The sequence below is a fragment of the Somniosus microcephalus genome, chromosome 10 (genome assembly GCF_052327205.1).
Source record: "Somniosus microcephalus isolate GS21.2 chromosome 10, FLI_Smic_1.0, whole genome shotgun sequence".
Lineage (NCBI taxonomy): Eukaryota > Metazoa > Chordata > Chondrichthyes > Squaliformes > Somniosidae > Somniosus > Somniosus microcephalus.
Window position 1 is genome coordinate 233,731,311 of NC_140996.1, and position 17,609 is coordinate 233,748,919.

Sequence of the window (17,609 nt, forward strand, 5' to 3'; positions counted from 1 at the left end):
GCTGCCTGAAAGGGCGGTGGAAGCAGATTCAATAGTGACTTTCAAAAGGGAATTGGATAAATACTTGAAAAGGAGAAAATGTGCAGGACTGTGGGGAAAGAGCAGGGGGGAGTGGGACTAATTGGAGAGCTCGTTCAAAGAGCCGGCACAGGCACGATGGGCCGAATGGCCGCCTCCTGTGCTGTATCATTCTGTGACGCAGGTTCAGGTCCCCTGCTCCATTCTGTTCCTAATCTGAGCCAGGCAGGGGGCTGCTCAGTTGAGATGATGCTGTCTCCCAGTAGCAGGGTGGGGAACACCACATACTGGAAGTCCCATCGACTCCAGAATCTGCATACAGTATATTCCTGGCGTGCAGCTAAGGCGAATGTGCTTTCTTTTGCAGATATCTGACGACGACGAGCTGTTAGCTGTCTGTCTCTTTCCGATGCTGAACAAACTGACCATCTACAAAAATCCTGTCACCTTCAACCCTGGTACAATATCTTATTGCCATAGCTGGTGAATTAACAGGAGCTCCACACAGATGCACAGCAAGTACCATGACATGACAATACAATCCTTACCCTGCTGACTATAGAGAACCTGTATATTACATAGAAGTTACAGCACGGAAACAGGCCGTTCGGCCCAACCAGTCCGTGTTGGCCTTTATCCTCCACCCGAGCAATGGTCCTAAACTCACGTATCCACCCTGTTCCCATGTCCCGTTATTCCCCCTTTCCTTCAATGACCGAGCCAATCTAATCTTGAATGTTGACACAGTTTCTGCCCCTTTGACAACCGATCTTTGTTACAGCCGAGACAAACAATAATGAGATAAAAGACCAGACCTTGCCTCGAGTTACCTCGAGTCCACAGCACAAAAACAGGCCATTTGGCCCAACAGATCCGTGCCGGTGTTTCTGCTCCACACCAGCCTCCTCCCACCCCTCTTCCTCTCACCCCATCAGCATATCCTTCTATTCCTTTCTCCCTCAAGTGCTTATCCAGCTTCCCCTTGCTATTTGCCTCAACCACTCCCTGCGGTAGCGAGTTCCACATTCTCACCACTCTCTGTGTAAAGAAGTATCTCCTGAATTCCCTGATGGATTTATTAGTGACTATCTTATATTTCTGACCTCCAGTTTTGGACTCCCCTGTTTTAACAAATTACATAAGTGACTACACTTCAAAAAGTAATTAATTGGCTGTGAAGTACTTTGGGACGTCCTGAGTAAAGTCCCACTCCAGCACATAATCCAGGCTGACACTGCCAGTACAGTACTGAGGGAGCGCTGCACTGTCGGAGGGGCAGTGCTGAGGGAGCGCTGCACTGTCGGAGGGGCAGTGCTGAGGGAGCGCCGCACTGTCAGAGGGGCAGTACTGAGGGAGCGCTGCACTGTCGGAGGGGCAGTACTGAGGGAGCGCCACACTGTCGGAGGGGCAGTACTGAGGGACTGCTGCACTGTCGGAGGGGCAGTACTGAGGGAGCGCCGCACTGTCGGAGGGGCAGTACTGAGGGAGTGCTGCACTGTCGGAGGGGCAGTACTGAGGGAGCGCCGCACTGTCGGAGGGGCAGTACTGAGGGAGTGCTGCACTGTCGGAGGGGCAGTACTGAGGGAGCGCTGCACTGTCGGAGGGGCAGTACTGAGGGAGCGCCGCACTGTCGGAGGGGCAGTACTGAGGGAGCGCCGCACTGTCGGAGGGGCAGTACTGAGGGAGCGCCGCACTGTCGGAGGGGCAGTACTGAGGGAGCGCCGCACTGTCGGAGGGGCAGTACTGAGGGAGCGCCGCACTGTCGGAGGGGCAGTACTGAGGGAGCGCCGCACTGTCGGAGGGGCAGTACTGAGGGAGCGCCGCACTGTCGGAGGGGCAGTACTGAGGGAGCGCCGCACTGTCGGAGGGGCAGTACTGAGGGAGTGCTGCACTGTCGGAGGGGCAGTACTGAGGGAGCGCCGCACTGTCAGAGGGGCAGTACTGAGGGAGTGCAGCACTGTCGGAGGGGCAGTACTGAGGGAGCGCTGCACTGTCGGAGGGGCAGTACTGAGGGAGCGCTGCACTGTCGGAGGGGCAGTACTGAGGGAGCGCCGCACTGTCGGAGGGGCAGTACTGAGGGAGTGCCACACTGTCAGAGGGGCAGTACTGAGGGAGCGCCGCACTGTCGGAGGGGCAGTACTGAGGGAGCGCCGCACTGTCGGAGGGGCAGTACTGAGGGAGTGCTGCACTGTCGGAGGGGCAGTACTGAGGGAGCGCCGCACTGTCAGAGGGGCAGTACTGAGGGAGTGCAGCACTGTCGGAGGGGCAGTACTGAGGGAGCGCTGCACTGTCGGAGGGGCAGTACTGAGGGAGCGCTGCACTGTCGGAGGGGCAGTACTGAGGGAGCGCCGCACTGTCGGAGGGGCAGTACTGAGGGAGTGCCACACTGTCAGAGGGGCAGTACTGAGGGAGCGCCGCACTGTCAGAGGGGCAGTACTGAGGGAGCGCCGCACTGTCGGAGGGGCAGTACTGAGGGAACGCTGCACTGTCGGAGGGGCAGTACTGAGGAACTTGCGTTTATAGAGCACCTTTCACAACCACTGGATGTCCCAAGGCGCTTTACAGCCAAAGAATTACTTTTGAAGTGTAGTCACTGTTGTAATGTAGGAAACACGGTAGCCAATTTGCGCACAGCAAGCTCCCACAAATAGCAATGTGATAATGACCAGATGCTTTTAATGATGGTTGTGGAATAAATATTTGCCAGGACACCGGGGAGAACTCCCCTGCTCTTCTTCCAAATAGTGCCATCTTTTATGTCCACCTGAGAGAGCAGACGGGCCTCGGTTTAATGTCTCATCCGAAAGTCGGCACCTCCGACAGTGCAGCACTCCCTCAGTACTGCCCCTCCGACAGTGCAGCGCTCCCTCAGTACTGCACCTCCGACAGTGCAGCACTCCCTCAGTACTGCCCCTCCGACAGTGCAGCGCTCCCTCAGTACTGCCCCTCCGACAGTGCGGCGCTCCCTCAGTACTGACCCTCCGACAGTGCGGCGCTCCCTCAGTACTGCCCCTCCGACAGTGCGGCACTCCCTCAGTACTGCCCCTCCGACAGTGCAGCGCTCCCTCAGTACTGCCCCTCCGACAGTGCAGCACTCCCTCAGTACTGCCCCTCCGACAGTGCGGCGCTCCCTCAGTACTGCCCCTCCGACAGTGCGGCGCTCCCTCAGTACTGCCCCTCCGACAGTGCAGCACTCCCTCAGTACTGGCACTGGGAGTGTAGCCTAGATTTTTGTGCTCAAGTCTCTGGAGTGGGACTGTGAATCCACAACCTTCTGACTCAGAGGCGAGAGTGCTGCCCACTGAGCCAGGGCTGACACTATGTGGATCTGTGCCTCTGTGCGACTCTGCTTTCTAGAAACGCTTTGTAACGGCCCACAGTCCCATTCTTACGATAACCCCCTTTGATTTGCCACACAGGGAAGCCCCTGCTTGTGATCGCCATGCTTGAGAACAGACTAGGGATCGAGGTGATCAGCAGCAAGCCCCGGCCGCCGGAGAAGCCACCAGTCCTCAAGCCCTTCAATCACAAGCGCAAGGTAAACTGCACACTATTAGCAGCTTGTTCCCCGTGAGACTCTCCAACTCTCCTGACTCACTGGATATGCTGCAGCATCTCCAGGGACATTTCAGAGTGGACTGTATAGAGGTTTAAGAGATACTTAATGGGGTGGAAAAAATGAACCAGGAAAGATACTTTGAGATAGGGGCAAGTTTAGGATGGATGTCAAGAAATATTTTTCGATACAACAATAACTTTCATTTATATAGCGCCTTTAACGTAGTAAAATGTCCTGAGGAGTTTCACAGGAGCGATTATCAAACAAAATCTGACACCGAGCCACACAGGTGTTAGGACAGGTGACCAAAAGCTTGGTCAAAGAGGGAGGTTTTAAGGAGAGTCTTAAAGGAGCGAGAGGCGGAGAGGTTTAGGGAGGGAATTCCAGAGCTTAGGGCCCAGGCAGCTGAAGGCACGGCCGCCAATGGGGATGCTCCAGAGGCCATAATCGGAGGAGCGCAGAGATCTCGGAGGGTTGTAGGGCTGGAGGAGATTACAGAGATGGTGGGGGGGAGGGGGTAGGAGAATGCACCGTCCCGTCGCACTGGGGCGACTTTAACACTACCTGCCCCGCGGGAACTGGGCAGGCGGTCAGGTAAAACCGGCCAGGTGACTTTCCCACCGACGTCCCGCTACCGCTGTTGTGATTCTGAACTGGTTCCTCCGAGCGGGCGGTAAGCAGGCCCGCCTGAAACCGACGGGGTCCTCCCTTAAATATTCAGGTCAGGGCCCGATGACATCAGAGAGGCCAGGCTGCAATTTTAACCCGAGGGTGGGGGGGGGGGGGTGGGTGTGGAGCCACGACTTAATCGGGTTCCGGCGGCGTTGCTTCAGTGCTGGTCCGGCAGCCTCCTGCTGCCTGAAATTCCGCTCCTGCTCCTTTCAGGCGAGTGGCCTGTCGAGACTGGGGCCTGCAGCTGCGCCTGGGCCTCACACTGGCGAGGGCGGGGGGGGAGTGATTTTAGTGCCGAGTCTCGCCTCTCGCCCGCTTGCTCGATTCCTACCCCAGGTTAAAATGGGGGCTCTGAGTCGCACGTGGATAAGTTACCCACGAGCTGCCAGCGGGAGAGGAGGGGGCAGAGCAGGAACTCTGCCTTTGAACTCAGAATCACAGAATGATACAGCAGAGAAAGAGGCCATTCAGCCCATCGTGCCTGTGCCGGCTCTTTGAAAGAGCTCTCCAATTAGTCCCACTCCCCCCTGCTCTTTCCCCATAGCCCTCCAAATTTTTTCCTTTTCAAATATTTATCCAGTTTCCTTTCTGAAAGTTACTATTGAATCTGCTTCCACCGCCCTTTCAGGCAGTGCATTCCAGATCATAACTCGCTGCGTAAAAACATTCTCCCCATCTCCCCCGGTTCTTCTGTGTACCAGGAGATGGTCTGATTATGGAATGGCTTCTGATTTCTCAAACCACAGAAAATCTAAAATTTTTGGTTTTGACATCGTATAGCCTCTGTCCTTTATTCCTCACCAGAACTGCTGCTTTTAGGTGATTAAATAATTCAGATTTCAGTTCTCATTACTTGGAATTCCAGGATTTTTAATCAACGTTTTGGGGATTGCAATCCATGGTCCTGTCCGTTTTTTTTCTGTGAAACTTGTAAAGCAGCGATCTTGTTGATGGCTTCTTGCTGCAGTTGTGCGAGAGCCGGGGGTTTTGCAGAGTGCGGGACCCCAAGCTGTGGCTCTCTCACTACTGCGTCGATATATTTCCAGTGAGGTGAAGTCGACATTTCCTGCTCGTTATTCCAGGTCGACACTCACATTCCGAGGATCCCCAAACAGTCGCTGATGTTGGAAACAGCTGAGCAGCTCCTCGGGCTGGACCACGCCGGAGAAGGGGAGAGCCAGCGTGGGGACACGGAGCTCGAAACTCCAAGACCGCCGGTCGATATCTGCACAGAACTTATGTCGGCACTGCGCAGGCCCTGCGCGTCTGAAGACCGCACCTCCGAAGGGACCCCTCTGACTCCAGACCAGCAACGTGAAGAGGCAATCAAAGAAAAGAAAGTGGAAGGGTTCTTCATGACTCAGGTCAGTCCCTTCAGTGTTCCAGAGATTAATAGAGGGGAGAACTGATGGTGCAGTGGATTAAGAAAGACTCCCATTTATATAGCACCTTTCGCGAACGCAGAAGTACTTTTGTAGTGTAGTCCCTGTTGTAATATAGGGAAACTCAGCAAGCTCCCACAAACAGCAACGTGATAAAGACCAGATAATCTGTTTTAGTGATGTTGATTGAGGGATAAATATTGGCCCCAGGACACCGGGGAGAACTCCCCTGCTCTTCTTCAAAATAGTGCCCTGGGATCTTTTACATCCACCTGGGAGAGCAGAAGGGGCCTCGGTTTAATGGCTTATCCGAAAGGCAGCACCTCAGACAGTGCAGCGCTCCCTCAGTACTGCACTGGGAGTGTCAGTTTGGATTATGTGCTCAAGTCTCTGGAGTGGGACTTGGACCCACGACCTTCTGACTCAGAGGCAAGGGTGCTGCCCACTGGGCCACAGCTGCCAGTTTGTTTTTAAACCTTTGCTTTTTAACCAATCACTGTGGCAGCCTCTGAATGTTGGCAACAGACTGGTCCATGTGAAGGTGTTTAAAATGATAAAGGTATTCGATAGGGTAGAGAGAGAGAAACTATTTCCTCTGGTGGGGGGAGTCCAGAACAAGGGGGCAGAACCTTAAAATTAGAGCCAGGCCGTTCAGGGGTGATGTCAGGAAGCACTTCTTCACACAAAGGGGGGTGGAAATCTGGAACTCTCCCCCCCCAAAAAGCTGTCGAGACTGGGAGTCAATTGAAATATTAAGAATTGAGATCGACAGATTTTTGTTGGTTAAGGGTATTCAGGGATATGGAGAAAGGGTAAAGGTGAAGATCAGCCATGGTCTAATTGAATGGTGGAACAGGCTTGAGGGGCTGAATGGCCTCCTCTTGTTCCTATGAATCAATCACCTGCTTCTCCAGTGGTGTCAGCTTGGCTCGGTTGGTAGAACTCTTGCGAGTCGTGAGTTGGCCAACACTCCTCCCTCAACCAACATCACCAAAACTAGATTAACTGATCATTTACCTGGGACGTTTCTGGCACAGAATATCTAGCTTGTTTGTTTGCTTGTCAACAACACTCCCTGTGCTTCAAAACATAACTAATTGTGTGTGAAGGCTTTGCGGTGTTTCTACATATGCGGCATAAATAGACTTAGCTGTGCCTATCTCCACCACTGTGTTGGAAACAGTAGACTTCTTATTCCCACCGACAGGACAATACTCACCCAGCATTGGTCTGCATGTGGAATTTGATCCAGTCATTGTCAGGCAGGCTACAGAGTTCAGAGAACGCACAGGACTAGCACTACCCATTTCAGAAAAGTCACAGCGTTGACATTAGTGAGTTCAGTGATTATATGAGCGCTGTGCGTTCGCTGAACTCGGCAGTGTGAGCGCTGTGCGTTCTCTGAACTCGGCAGTGTGAGCGCTGTGCGTTCTCTGAACTCGGGAGTGTGAGCGCTGTGCGTTCCCTGAACTCGGGAGTATTTTCACCGTACCTTGTCTGAGGTCTGTACCAAGCCCACCATCACTCCTCAGCCTCTACACTGCAGTCTGGAGAGGCACTGGGCACGTAATGGTGCGTCGTTCTGTATATTCCAATATTCGTTGCTCCCAACTTTTCCCAAAGTTTGATGACGGGACACTGAAGAGAGACGACGAGGAGACCGCGAAGGAAAAGCAGACAGAGGCACCCTCGGTAACACCAGATCTTCCCGAGAGATATAGAGGATACGAGGAACTGCTGGACGCTAAAACCGACCCTTACTTTGTGGAACCAATCGGTAAGCAATTCTACCCTCCCTTTCCACTCAGGTCCAGTTATTTGTACCATAAGTACAACATTTGCATTCTAGACATCAGCTAGGGGTCGCCAACCCTCCAGGAATGCCCTGGAGTCTCCAGGAATTGGAGATTAATCTCCTGGACATTTCGGCAAGATCAAATGGGAGAAAAATCATCACGGCATTAAACAGAATTGAGTTTTTTTCAATTTCTTTGAACATTTATTTTATTAGTTATAAAAATATTGGAGAAAGAAGAAAAGGCTGTTTTTCTGGGGTGGGGGGCGGTCGGAGGCAGGAGGTCATGGGATGAAACGTCCAGGAATTCCTCCAAACCAGAATTGGCAACCCTAGACATCACTGACTGCTGGTGCCCCATTTCCCAACCCTAGACATCACTGACCGCTGGTGCCCCATTTCCCAACCCTAGACATCACTGACCGCTGGTGCCCCATTTCCCAACCCTAGACATCGCTGACCGCTGGTGCCCCATTTCCCAACCCTAGACATCACTGACCGCTGGTGCCCCATTTCCCAACCCTAGACATCGCTGACCGCTGGTGCCCCATTTCCCAACCCTAGACATCACTGACCGCTGGTGCCCCATTTCCCAACCCTAGACATCGCTGACCGCTGGTGCCCCATTTCCCAACCCTAGACATCACTGACTGCTGGTGCCCCATTTCCCAACCCTAGACATCACTGACCGCTGGTGCCCCATTTCCCAACCCTAGACATCACTGACTGCTGGTGCCCCATTTCCCAACCCTAGACATCACTGACCGCTGGTGCCCCATTTCCCAACCCGAGACATCGCTGACCGCTGGTGCCCCATTTCCCAACCCTAGACATCACTGACCGCTGGTGCCCCATTTCCCAACCCTAGACATCGCTGACCGCTGGTGCCCCATTTCCCAACCCTAGACATCACTGACCGCTGGTGTCCCATTTCCCAACCCTGGACATCGCTGACCGCTGGTGCCCCATTTCCCAACCCTAGACATCGCTGACCGCTGGTGCCCCCGTCTGTCAGACGCTCCCTTTCTTCACCAGTGCTGCACCCTCGTTTCTGACTGCATGTCCTGCACTATGAAAGCAGCAGCAGCACGGACAAAAAAAATCAAGGATGAGGAAAGGCCATTCAGCCCATCAAGCCTCGCCGACTCCACTGCCACACTTGGCAGATTATTCTAAACATTTAACATCCTTCGAGCAAAGACATTTCTTCCAAGATCTGTTATATTTCCAGTTCACCAATTTAAATTTATGCTTCTACCCTAGCTCAAAGAAATAATATTCACTAAGTAGGGTGAAGTGATGCATTTTGGGAGGAAGAATGGGGAAATGCAATATAAACTAAATGGTACAATTTTAAAGGGGGTGCAGGAACAGTGAGACCTGGGGGTGTACGTACACAAATCATTGAAGGTGGCGGGGCAGGCTGAGAAGGCTGTTAAAAAGGCTTACGGGATCCTTGGCTTTATTAATAGAGGCACAGAGTACAAAAGCATGGAAGTTATGCTAAACCTTTATACATCACTAGTCTGGCCCCAGCTGGAGAATTGTGTCCAATTCTGGGCACCGCACTTTAGGAAGGATGTCAAGGCCTTGGAGAGGGTCATAGAGTCATAATGGCACAGAAGGAGGCCATTCGGCCCATCGAGTCCGTGCCGGCTCTCTGTAGAGCAATCCAGTCAGTCCCATTCCCCCGCTCTATCCCCGCAGCCCTGCAAGTTTATTTCCCTCAAGTGCCTATCTAGTCTCCCCTTGAAAACATTGAGTGTCTCCGCTTCCACCACTTCCGTCGGCAGCGAGTTCCAGGTCCTCACCACTCGCTGTGTTAAAAAGTTTTTCCTCACGTCCCCCCTGTATCGCTTGCTCCAAACCTTAAAACTGTGTCTCCTAGTCCTTGTACCATCAACTAGTGGGAACAGCCTTTCCCCATCTAGCCTATCCAAACCCATCATAATCTTGTACACCTCCATCAAATCACCCCCTCAACCTCCTTTGCTCTAATGAAAACAAATCCAGCTTCTCCAACCTGTCCTTGTAGCTAAGATCCCCCATCCCTGGAACCATTCTGGTAAATCTCCTCTGCACTCTCTCAAGGGCCTTCACATCCTTCCTAAAGTGTGGTGACCAGAACTGGACACAATACTCCAGTTGTAGCCTAACCAGCGCTTTATAAAGGTTCAGCATAACTTCTCTACTTTTGTACTCCGTACCTCTATTTATGAAGCCCAAGATCCCATATGCTTTGCTAACCACTCTCTCAATATGTCCCGCCACCTTCAGGGACCTATGCCCATTAACTCCCAGGTCCCTCTGTACCTGCACACTCTTTAAAACTGTGCCATTAAGTGTATATTGCCTCTCCCTGTTCCTTCTGCCAAAATGCATCACCTCACACTTCTCTGTATTAAATTGCATCTGCCACTTGTCTGCCCATTCTGCTAGCCTTTCTATGTCCTGTTGCAGTCGATTGGTATCATCATCACTGTTTGCCACACCCCCAAGTTTGGTGTCATTGGCAAATTTAGAAATTCTACTCTGTATTCCAATATCCAGGTCATTTATATATATCAACAAAAGCAGTGGCCCCAGCACTGACCCTTGGGGAACACCACTGTCTACCATCCTCCAGTCTGAAAAACAGACATTTACCACAACTCGCTGATTTCTGTCCTTAAGCCAATTCCTTATCCAAGCTGCCACTGACCCACCTATTCCATGAGCCTCAATTTTGTTAACCAGCCTTCTATGTGGTACTTTGTCAAACGCCTTCCGAAAATCCATGTAGACAACATCCATTGCATTAATCCCTTCATCAATCCTCCCTGTTACCTCATCAAAAAATTCAATTAGATTAGTCAAACACGATCTGACATTTACAAATCCGTGTTGGCTCTCCTTAATTAGCTTAAACCTCTCCAAGTGCCCGTTAATTTTTTCCTTGATTATTGTTTCTAAAACTTTACCCACCACTGATGTTAAACTGACCGGCCTGTAGTTACTAGGATTGTCCTTACACCCTTTCTTGAACAATGGTGTCACATTTGCCACTTTCCAATCCTCAGACACCTCCCCCACATCTAGGGAAGATTGGAAAATTTTGGCAAGCCCTTCCGCTATCTCCTCCCCCGATTCCCTTTGCAACCTGGGATGCAAGCCATCTGGACCAGGCGACTTGTCCCCTCTAAGCATACCCAGCCTTTCTAGTACATCCTGTCTATCAATTTTCACCCCTTCCTTTGCTTCTACCTTTTCTACTTCTACCGATATTTTGTCAGTATCCACCTCCTCAGTAAACACCAATACAAAGTACTCATTGAGTGTTCTAGCCTTGCCCTGCGCCTCTAAACATATATCACCTTCTTTGTCCCTAATAGGCCCCACCCCACCTCTTACTACCCGCTTACTGTTTACATGCCGGTAGAAGATTTTTGGGTTCCCTTTTATGTTAACCGCCATTCTACTCTCATATTCTCTCTTTGCCAATCTTATTTTCATCTTCACTTCCCCTCTCAACTTATTGTATTTGGTCTGGTTCTCCCTTGAAGAATTCACCTGACATTCATCATACACCTTTTTTTTGTTTCATCATCTTCTCTATCTCCCTCGTCATCCAAGGAGCCCTTACTTTGGTTCTCTTACCCTTCCCTCTTGTTGGAATGTCCCTAGCCTGTACTTAGAACATCTCCTCCTTAAAGATCACCCATTGTTCCGTTACAGTTTTTCCTGTCAGTCTTTGGTTCCATTTTACCCTGGCTAGATCCTTTCGCATCCCATTGAAGTTAGCCCTATTCCAGTTTAGAAGTTCCACTCGAGATTGTTCCTTGCTCCTCTCCATTACTAATGTAAATCTTATGATACGATGATCACTCGTACCCAAGTGTTCTCCCACAGACACTTGGTCGACCTGGCCCACCTCATTCCCCAGCACCAGATCCAGCAATGCCTCCTTCCTAGTTGGGCCAAGAACATATTAGTCAAGGAAATTCTCCTGAACACATTTCGGAAATTCCTCCCCCTCCTTTCCCTTTACCCTAGCATTATCCCAATCGATATTTGGGTAATTAAAGTCCCCCAATATCACCACTCTATAGCTCTTGCATATCTCTGCAGTTTCCCTGCAGATTTGCTCCTCTACCTCCCTCTCACTATTTGGAGGCCTATAGAATACCCCCAATAGCGTGATCATACCCTTTTTGCTCCTCAACTCTAACCAAATGGATTCTGTCCTTGTCCCCTCAAGAACATCCTCCCTTTCCAACACTACAATGTCTTCCTTAATCAGCACTGCCACCCCACCTCCCTATTTTCCTTCCCTATCTTTTCTGAACACCTTGAATATTAAGTGCCCAGTCCTCACCGTTTTTGAGCCACGTTTCCGTTATTGTCACACGGCTAATTGTGCTTGTAGCTCACCAACCTTATGCACCACACTTTGTGCGTTTATGTACAGGCAATATAAACCCATTTTTGAATTTTTCATAGTCTTTCTTAGTTTGCTCCTATCTAATATAGTACTACTACCGCCTCTAGTACTATCTTCTCTAGTACTATCCAACACACTCACTCTTTTATGCACCTTCTTCCTCTTTTCTACTCCTATATGCTGGTGCCCATCCCCCTGCCAAGCTAGTTTAAACCCTCCCCAACAGCACTAACCAACCTCCCCGCGAGAATATTGGTCCCGGCTCTGTTGAGGTGTAACCCGTCCGGCTTGTACAGGTCCCACCTTCCCCAGAAACGGTCCCAATGCCTCAGTAATCTAAAGCCCTCCCTCCTGCACCATCTCTCCAGCCACGCATTCATCTGTTCTATCCTCCTATTCCTGTACTCACTAGCACGTGGCACCAAGAGTAATCCGGAGATTACCACCGTTGAGGTCCTGCTTTTTAATCTCTCTCCTAGCTTCCTATAGTCTGCCTGCAGGACCTCATCCCTCTTTCTGCCTATGTCGTTGGTACCGATATGGACAATGACCTCTGGCTGTTCACCCTCCCCCCTCAGAGTGTCCTGCAGCTGCTCAGTGACATCCTTGACCCTGGCACCAGGGAGGCAACATACCATCCTGGAGTCATGTCTGCGTCCACAGAAACGCCTATCTGTTCCCCTAACCAATGAATCCCCTATCACTATTGCTCTTCCACTCTTCTTCCTTCCTCCCCGCCCCCCCCGCCGTGCAGCTGAGCCACCTGTGGTGCCATGGCCTTGGCTCTGGCTGCTCTCCCCAGAGGAGCCATCACCCCCACCAGTTTCCAGAACTGTAAACCAGTTACCAAGCGAGATGCACTCTGGGGCTTCCTGCCCTACCTGCCTGGTCCTCCTCCTCTGTCTGGTGGTCACCCATTCCCTCTCTGCCTGCACATTCTGAGGCTGTGGGATGACCACTTCTCTGTACTGTAGTGACTCCAGCTGCCGCACAAGCTCCGAAACCCGGAGCTCGAGTTGCTGCAGTTGGCGACACTTCCTGCACACGTGGTCGTCCAGGCCGCAAGAAGCATCCAGAATTTCCCACATGGCACAGGTTGTGCCAATCACGGGACTGAGCTGCCCCGCCATGCCTCTATTTACCAGACTATGGAGGTAATTTAGCAGAAATATACTTGACGAGAGCTACCCACCAATCAGCACCTCCCTCTATTAGATAGGCTATGAACTACTTAGCAGAAATATACTGAAAACAGAACAAAAAAAAACTTACCACAAATACTCGCCCGATACTCACCTCTCAGCTCCCTTGTGCCAGCGACACCTTTGAATTCTGACGTCACTCCTTTGTTGTGTCGCTTGCCGACTCTCTCGCAGGTAGTCCACTCGCTCAGACTCCCAGGCCTCTGCTCCACACTGCCTTTATCCCCGGTCTCCGACTCCGTTCCTGCCGCAGGTCCGCTGGCTCAGACTCCCAGGTCTCTGCTCCGCGCTGCCTTTATCCCCGGTCTCCGTCTCTGTTCCTGCCGCAGGTCTGCTCGCTCAGACTCAGGGTGCAGAGGAGATTTACTAGAATGGTAGCAGGGATGAGGGAATTCAGTTATGTGGAGAGACTGGAGACGCTGGGAATTGTCTCTCTATTTACTTAACAACCTCCCACCATTCAGTAACCAAGGAATAAAGCAGCCACAATGATCAAACAGCACTCGCACACCATTTTACCAACACACAATGATGTTAAAGTTCACAAGCATACACTGTGTGAATATCAGTATTTAGTTCACATGGCCAACAACAGTGTCACTTATTCATTTTAAATTTACTAATCAGAAAGGCAATTAGCCACATCTGGATTGCCAATTAGGCACATGTGGCTACTGGCTAACGCACTGGACAACACTACCCCAGCTGGAAGCCAAGTCCAGAACATCAAACCGAACCACAACAATAGGACAGCGGGTCAGAGGTTCAAACTGGCAACTGGGCTGATTTCAGGAAGTTCTCCACACACAGAATGACCAAGACTTGGAATGGACTCCCGGATAGACTAGAGGTTAAAACCCCTGGAATCATTTAAGAAACAGCTGGATGCTGCAATGGGGAGGGCTGTAGGTTTGTTCAGAACAGACTTAACTAGGTGGCTTTCTACAGCTCATCTGTATCTACTTTTCGATCTCCAGTATCTGCACCAGTCAAGGACCTGCGCGTGTTTCAGTCGCCGAGAGTCTTCTGCTTCTTCCCTGATTTTTTTCCCCCCCTCCAGGAATTCAACAGAACGTTCAGCAGCTGGCGCGTTCCCTTCGGAAACTACAGCTGTACCCAGACCCCTTCGCCAGAGTGAACCTCCAGCGGGAACCCTACATTTCCCAGGAAAGAAAGGTACCTCCCTAGCTTTATATGGTGCCTTATCGCAACACTCGTCACATGCTAAAGCGTCACAGCTAATTAATTACTTTTTGAAATGAAAATAACTTGCATTTCTATAGCGCCTTTCACCATCTCAGGATGTCCCAAAGCGATTTACACACAATGAAGTACTTTTTGAAGTGTAGTCACTGTTGGAATGCAGGAAATACTGCAATTTGCACACAGCAAGCTCCCATAAACCGCAATGTGATAACAGTCAGATAATCTGTTTTAGTGATGTTGATTGAAGCATCAATATTGGCCCCAGGACACCAGGAAGAACTCCCCTGCTCTTCTTCAAAGTAGTGCCATGGGCTCTTTTATGTCCATCTGAGGGCAGACAGGGTCTCGGTTTAACGGCTCATTCAAAAGATGGCACCTCTGACAGTGCAGCTCTCCCTCAGCACTGCCCCTCCGACAGTGCGGCGCTCCCTCAGTACTGCCCCTCCGACAGAACGGCGCTCCCTCAGTACCAACCCTCTGACAGTGCGGCGCTCCCTCTGTACCGCTCCTCCGACAGCGCGGCGCTCCCTCAGTACTGCCCCTCCGACAGCGCGCCCTCTGTACTGCTCCTCCGACAGCGCAGCGCTCCCTCAGTATTGCCCCTCCGACAGCGCGGCGCTCCCTCTGTACTGCCCCTCCGACAGCGCGGCGCTCCCTCTGTACTGCTCCTCCAACAGCGCGGCGCTCCCTCAGTACTGCCCCTCCAACAGCGCGGCGCTCCCTCTGTACCGCTCCTCCGACAGCGCGGCGCTCCCTCAGTACTGCCCCTCCGACAGCGCAGCGCTCCCTCTGTACTGCTCCTCCGACAGTGCGGCACTCTCTCAGTACTGCCCCTCCGACAGTGCGGCGCTCCCTCAGTACTGCCCCTCTGACAGAGCGGCGCTCCCTCAGTACTGCCCCTCTGACAGAGCGGCGCTCCCTCAGTACTGCCCCTCCGACAGAGCGGCGCTCCCTCAGTACTGCCCCTCCGACAGTGCGCTGCGCCCTCAGTACTGCCCCTCCGACACTCCCTCAGTACTGCCCCTCCGACAGTGCGGCGCTTCCTCAGTACTGCCCCTCCCACAGTGCAGCACTCCCTCAGTACTGCCCCTCCGACAGTGCAGCACTCCCTCAGTACTGCCCCTCCGACAGTGCGGCGCTCCCTCAGTACTGCCCCTCCGACAGTGCGGCGCTCCCTCAGTACTGCCCCTCCCACAGTGCGGCGCTCCCTCAGTACTGCCCCTCCCACAGTGCGGCGCTCCCTCAGTACTGCCCCTCCGACAGTGCGGCGCTCCCTTAGTACTGCCCCTCTGACAGAGCGGCGCTCCCTCAGTACCGCCCCTCTGACAGTTCGGCGCTCCCTCTGTACTGCTCCTCCAACAGCGCGGCGCTCCCTCAGTACTGCCCCTCCGACAGTGCGGCGCTCTCTCAGTACTGCCCCTCCGACAGTGCGGCGCTTCCTCAGTACTGCCCCTCCAACACTGCGGCGCTCCCTCAGTAATGCCCCTCCGACAGTGCGGCGCTTCCTCAGTACTGCCCCTCCAACACTGCGGCGCTCCCTCAGTAATGCCCCTCCGACAGTGCGGCGCTTCTTCAGTACTGCCCCTCCCACAGTGCAGCACTCCCTCAGGACTGCCCCTCCGACAGTGCGGCGCTCCCTCAGTACTGCCCCTCCGACAGTGCGGCGCTCCCTCAGTACTGCCCCTCCGACAGTGCGGCGCTCTCTCAGTACTGCCCCTCCGACAGTGCGGCGCTCCCTCAGTACTGCCCCTCCGACAGAGCGGCGCTCCCTCAGTACTGCCCCTCCGACAGTGCGCCGCTCCCTCAGTACTGCCCCTCCGACACTGCGGCACTCCCTCAGTACTGCCCCTCCGACAGTGCGGCGCTTCCTCAGTACTGCCCCTCCAACACTGCGGCGCTCCCTCAGTAATGCCCCTCCGACAGTGCGGCGCTTCTTCAGTACTGCCCCTCCCACAGTGCAGCACTCCCTCAGGACTGCCCCTCCGACAGTGCGGCGCTCCCTCAGTACTGCCCCTCCGACAGTGCGGCGCTCCCTCAGTACTGCCCATCCGACAGTGCGGCGCTCCCTCAGTACTGCCCCTCCGACAGTGCGGCGCTCCCTCAGTACTGCCCCTCCCACAGTGCGGCGCTCCCTCAGTACTGCCCCTCCGACAGTGCGGCGCTCCCTCAGTACTGCCCCTCCCACAGTGCGGCGCTCCCTCAGTACTGCCCCTCCGACAGTGCGGCGCTCCCTCAGTACTGCCCCTCCGACAGCATGCCCTCTGTACTGCTCCTCCGACAGTGCGGCGCTCCCTCAGTATTGCCCCTCCGACAGCGCGGCGCTCCCTCAGTACTGCCCCTCCGACAGCGCAGCGCTCCCTCTGTACTGCTCCTCCGACAGCGCGGCGCTCCCTCAGTACTGCCCCTCCGACAGCGCAGCGCCCCCTCAGTACTGTCCCTCCGACAGTGCGGCGCTCCCTCAGCACTGCCTCTCCCACAGTGCGGCGCTCCCTCAGTACTGCCCCTCCGACAGTGCGGCGCTCCCTCAGTACTGCCCCTCCCACAGTGCGGCGCTCCCTCAGTACTGCCCCTCCGACAGTGCGGCGCTCCCTCAGTACTGCCGCTCCCACAGTGCGGCGCTCCCTCAGTACTGCCCCTCCGACAGCGCGGCGCTCCCTCAATACTGCCCCTCCCACAGTGCGGCGCTCCCTCAGTACTGTCCCTCCGACAGCGCGGCGCTCCCTCAGTACTGCCCCTCCCACAGCGCGGCGCTCCCTCAGTACTGCCCCTCCCACAGTGCGGCGCTCCCTCAGTACTGCCCCTCCGACACTGCGGCACTCCCTCAGTACTGCCCCTCCGACAGTGCGGCGCTTCCTCAGTACTGCCCCTCCAACACTGCGGCTCTCCCTCAGTACTGCCCCTCCCACAGTGCGGCGCTCCCTCAGTACTGCCCCTCCGACAGTGCGGCGCTCCCTCAGTACTGCCCCTCCGACAGTGCGGCGCTCCCTCAGTACTGCTCCTCCCACAGTGCGGTGCTCCCTCAGTACTGTCCCTCCGACAGTGCGGCGCTCCCTCAGTACTGCCCCTCCCACAGTGCGGCGCTCCCTCAGTACTGCCCCTCCCACAGTGCGGCGCTCCCTCAGTACTGCCCCTCCGACAGTGCGGCGCTCCCTCAGTACTGCCCCTCCCACAGTGCGGCGCTCCCTCAGTACTGCCCCTCCGACAGTGCGGCGCTCCCTCAGTACTGCCCCTCCGACAGTGCGGCGCTCCCTCAGTACTGCCCCTCCCACAGTGCGGCGCTCCCTCAGTACTGCCCCTCCGACAGTGCGGCGCTCCCTCAGTACTGCCCCTCCCACAGTGCGGCGCTCCCTCAGTA

At 53.9% G+C, this 17,609-nt stretch overlaps 1 protein-coding gene across 1 annotated transcript in view; it reads left to right on the plus strand.

The window, feature by feature from the left end:
- xrra1 (X-ray radiation resistance associated 1) overlaps nt 1-17,609 on the plus strand; it is a 127,799-nt gene that overhangs the window by 97,518 nt on the left and 12,672 nt on the right. The window contains exons 12-16 of the mRNA XM_085998321.1: nt 386-476; nt 3,438-3,556; nt 5,332-5,613; nt 7,255-7,408; nt 14,109-14,224. Coding sequence (XP_085854447.1) covers nt 386-476; nt 3,438-3,556; nt 5,332-5,613; nt 7,255-7,408; nt 14,109-14,224 — 762 coding nt within the window. The remainder of the gene's footprint in view (nt 1-385; nt 477-3,437; nt 3,557-5,331; nt 5,614-7,254; nt 7,409-14,108; nt 14,225-17,609) is intronic.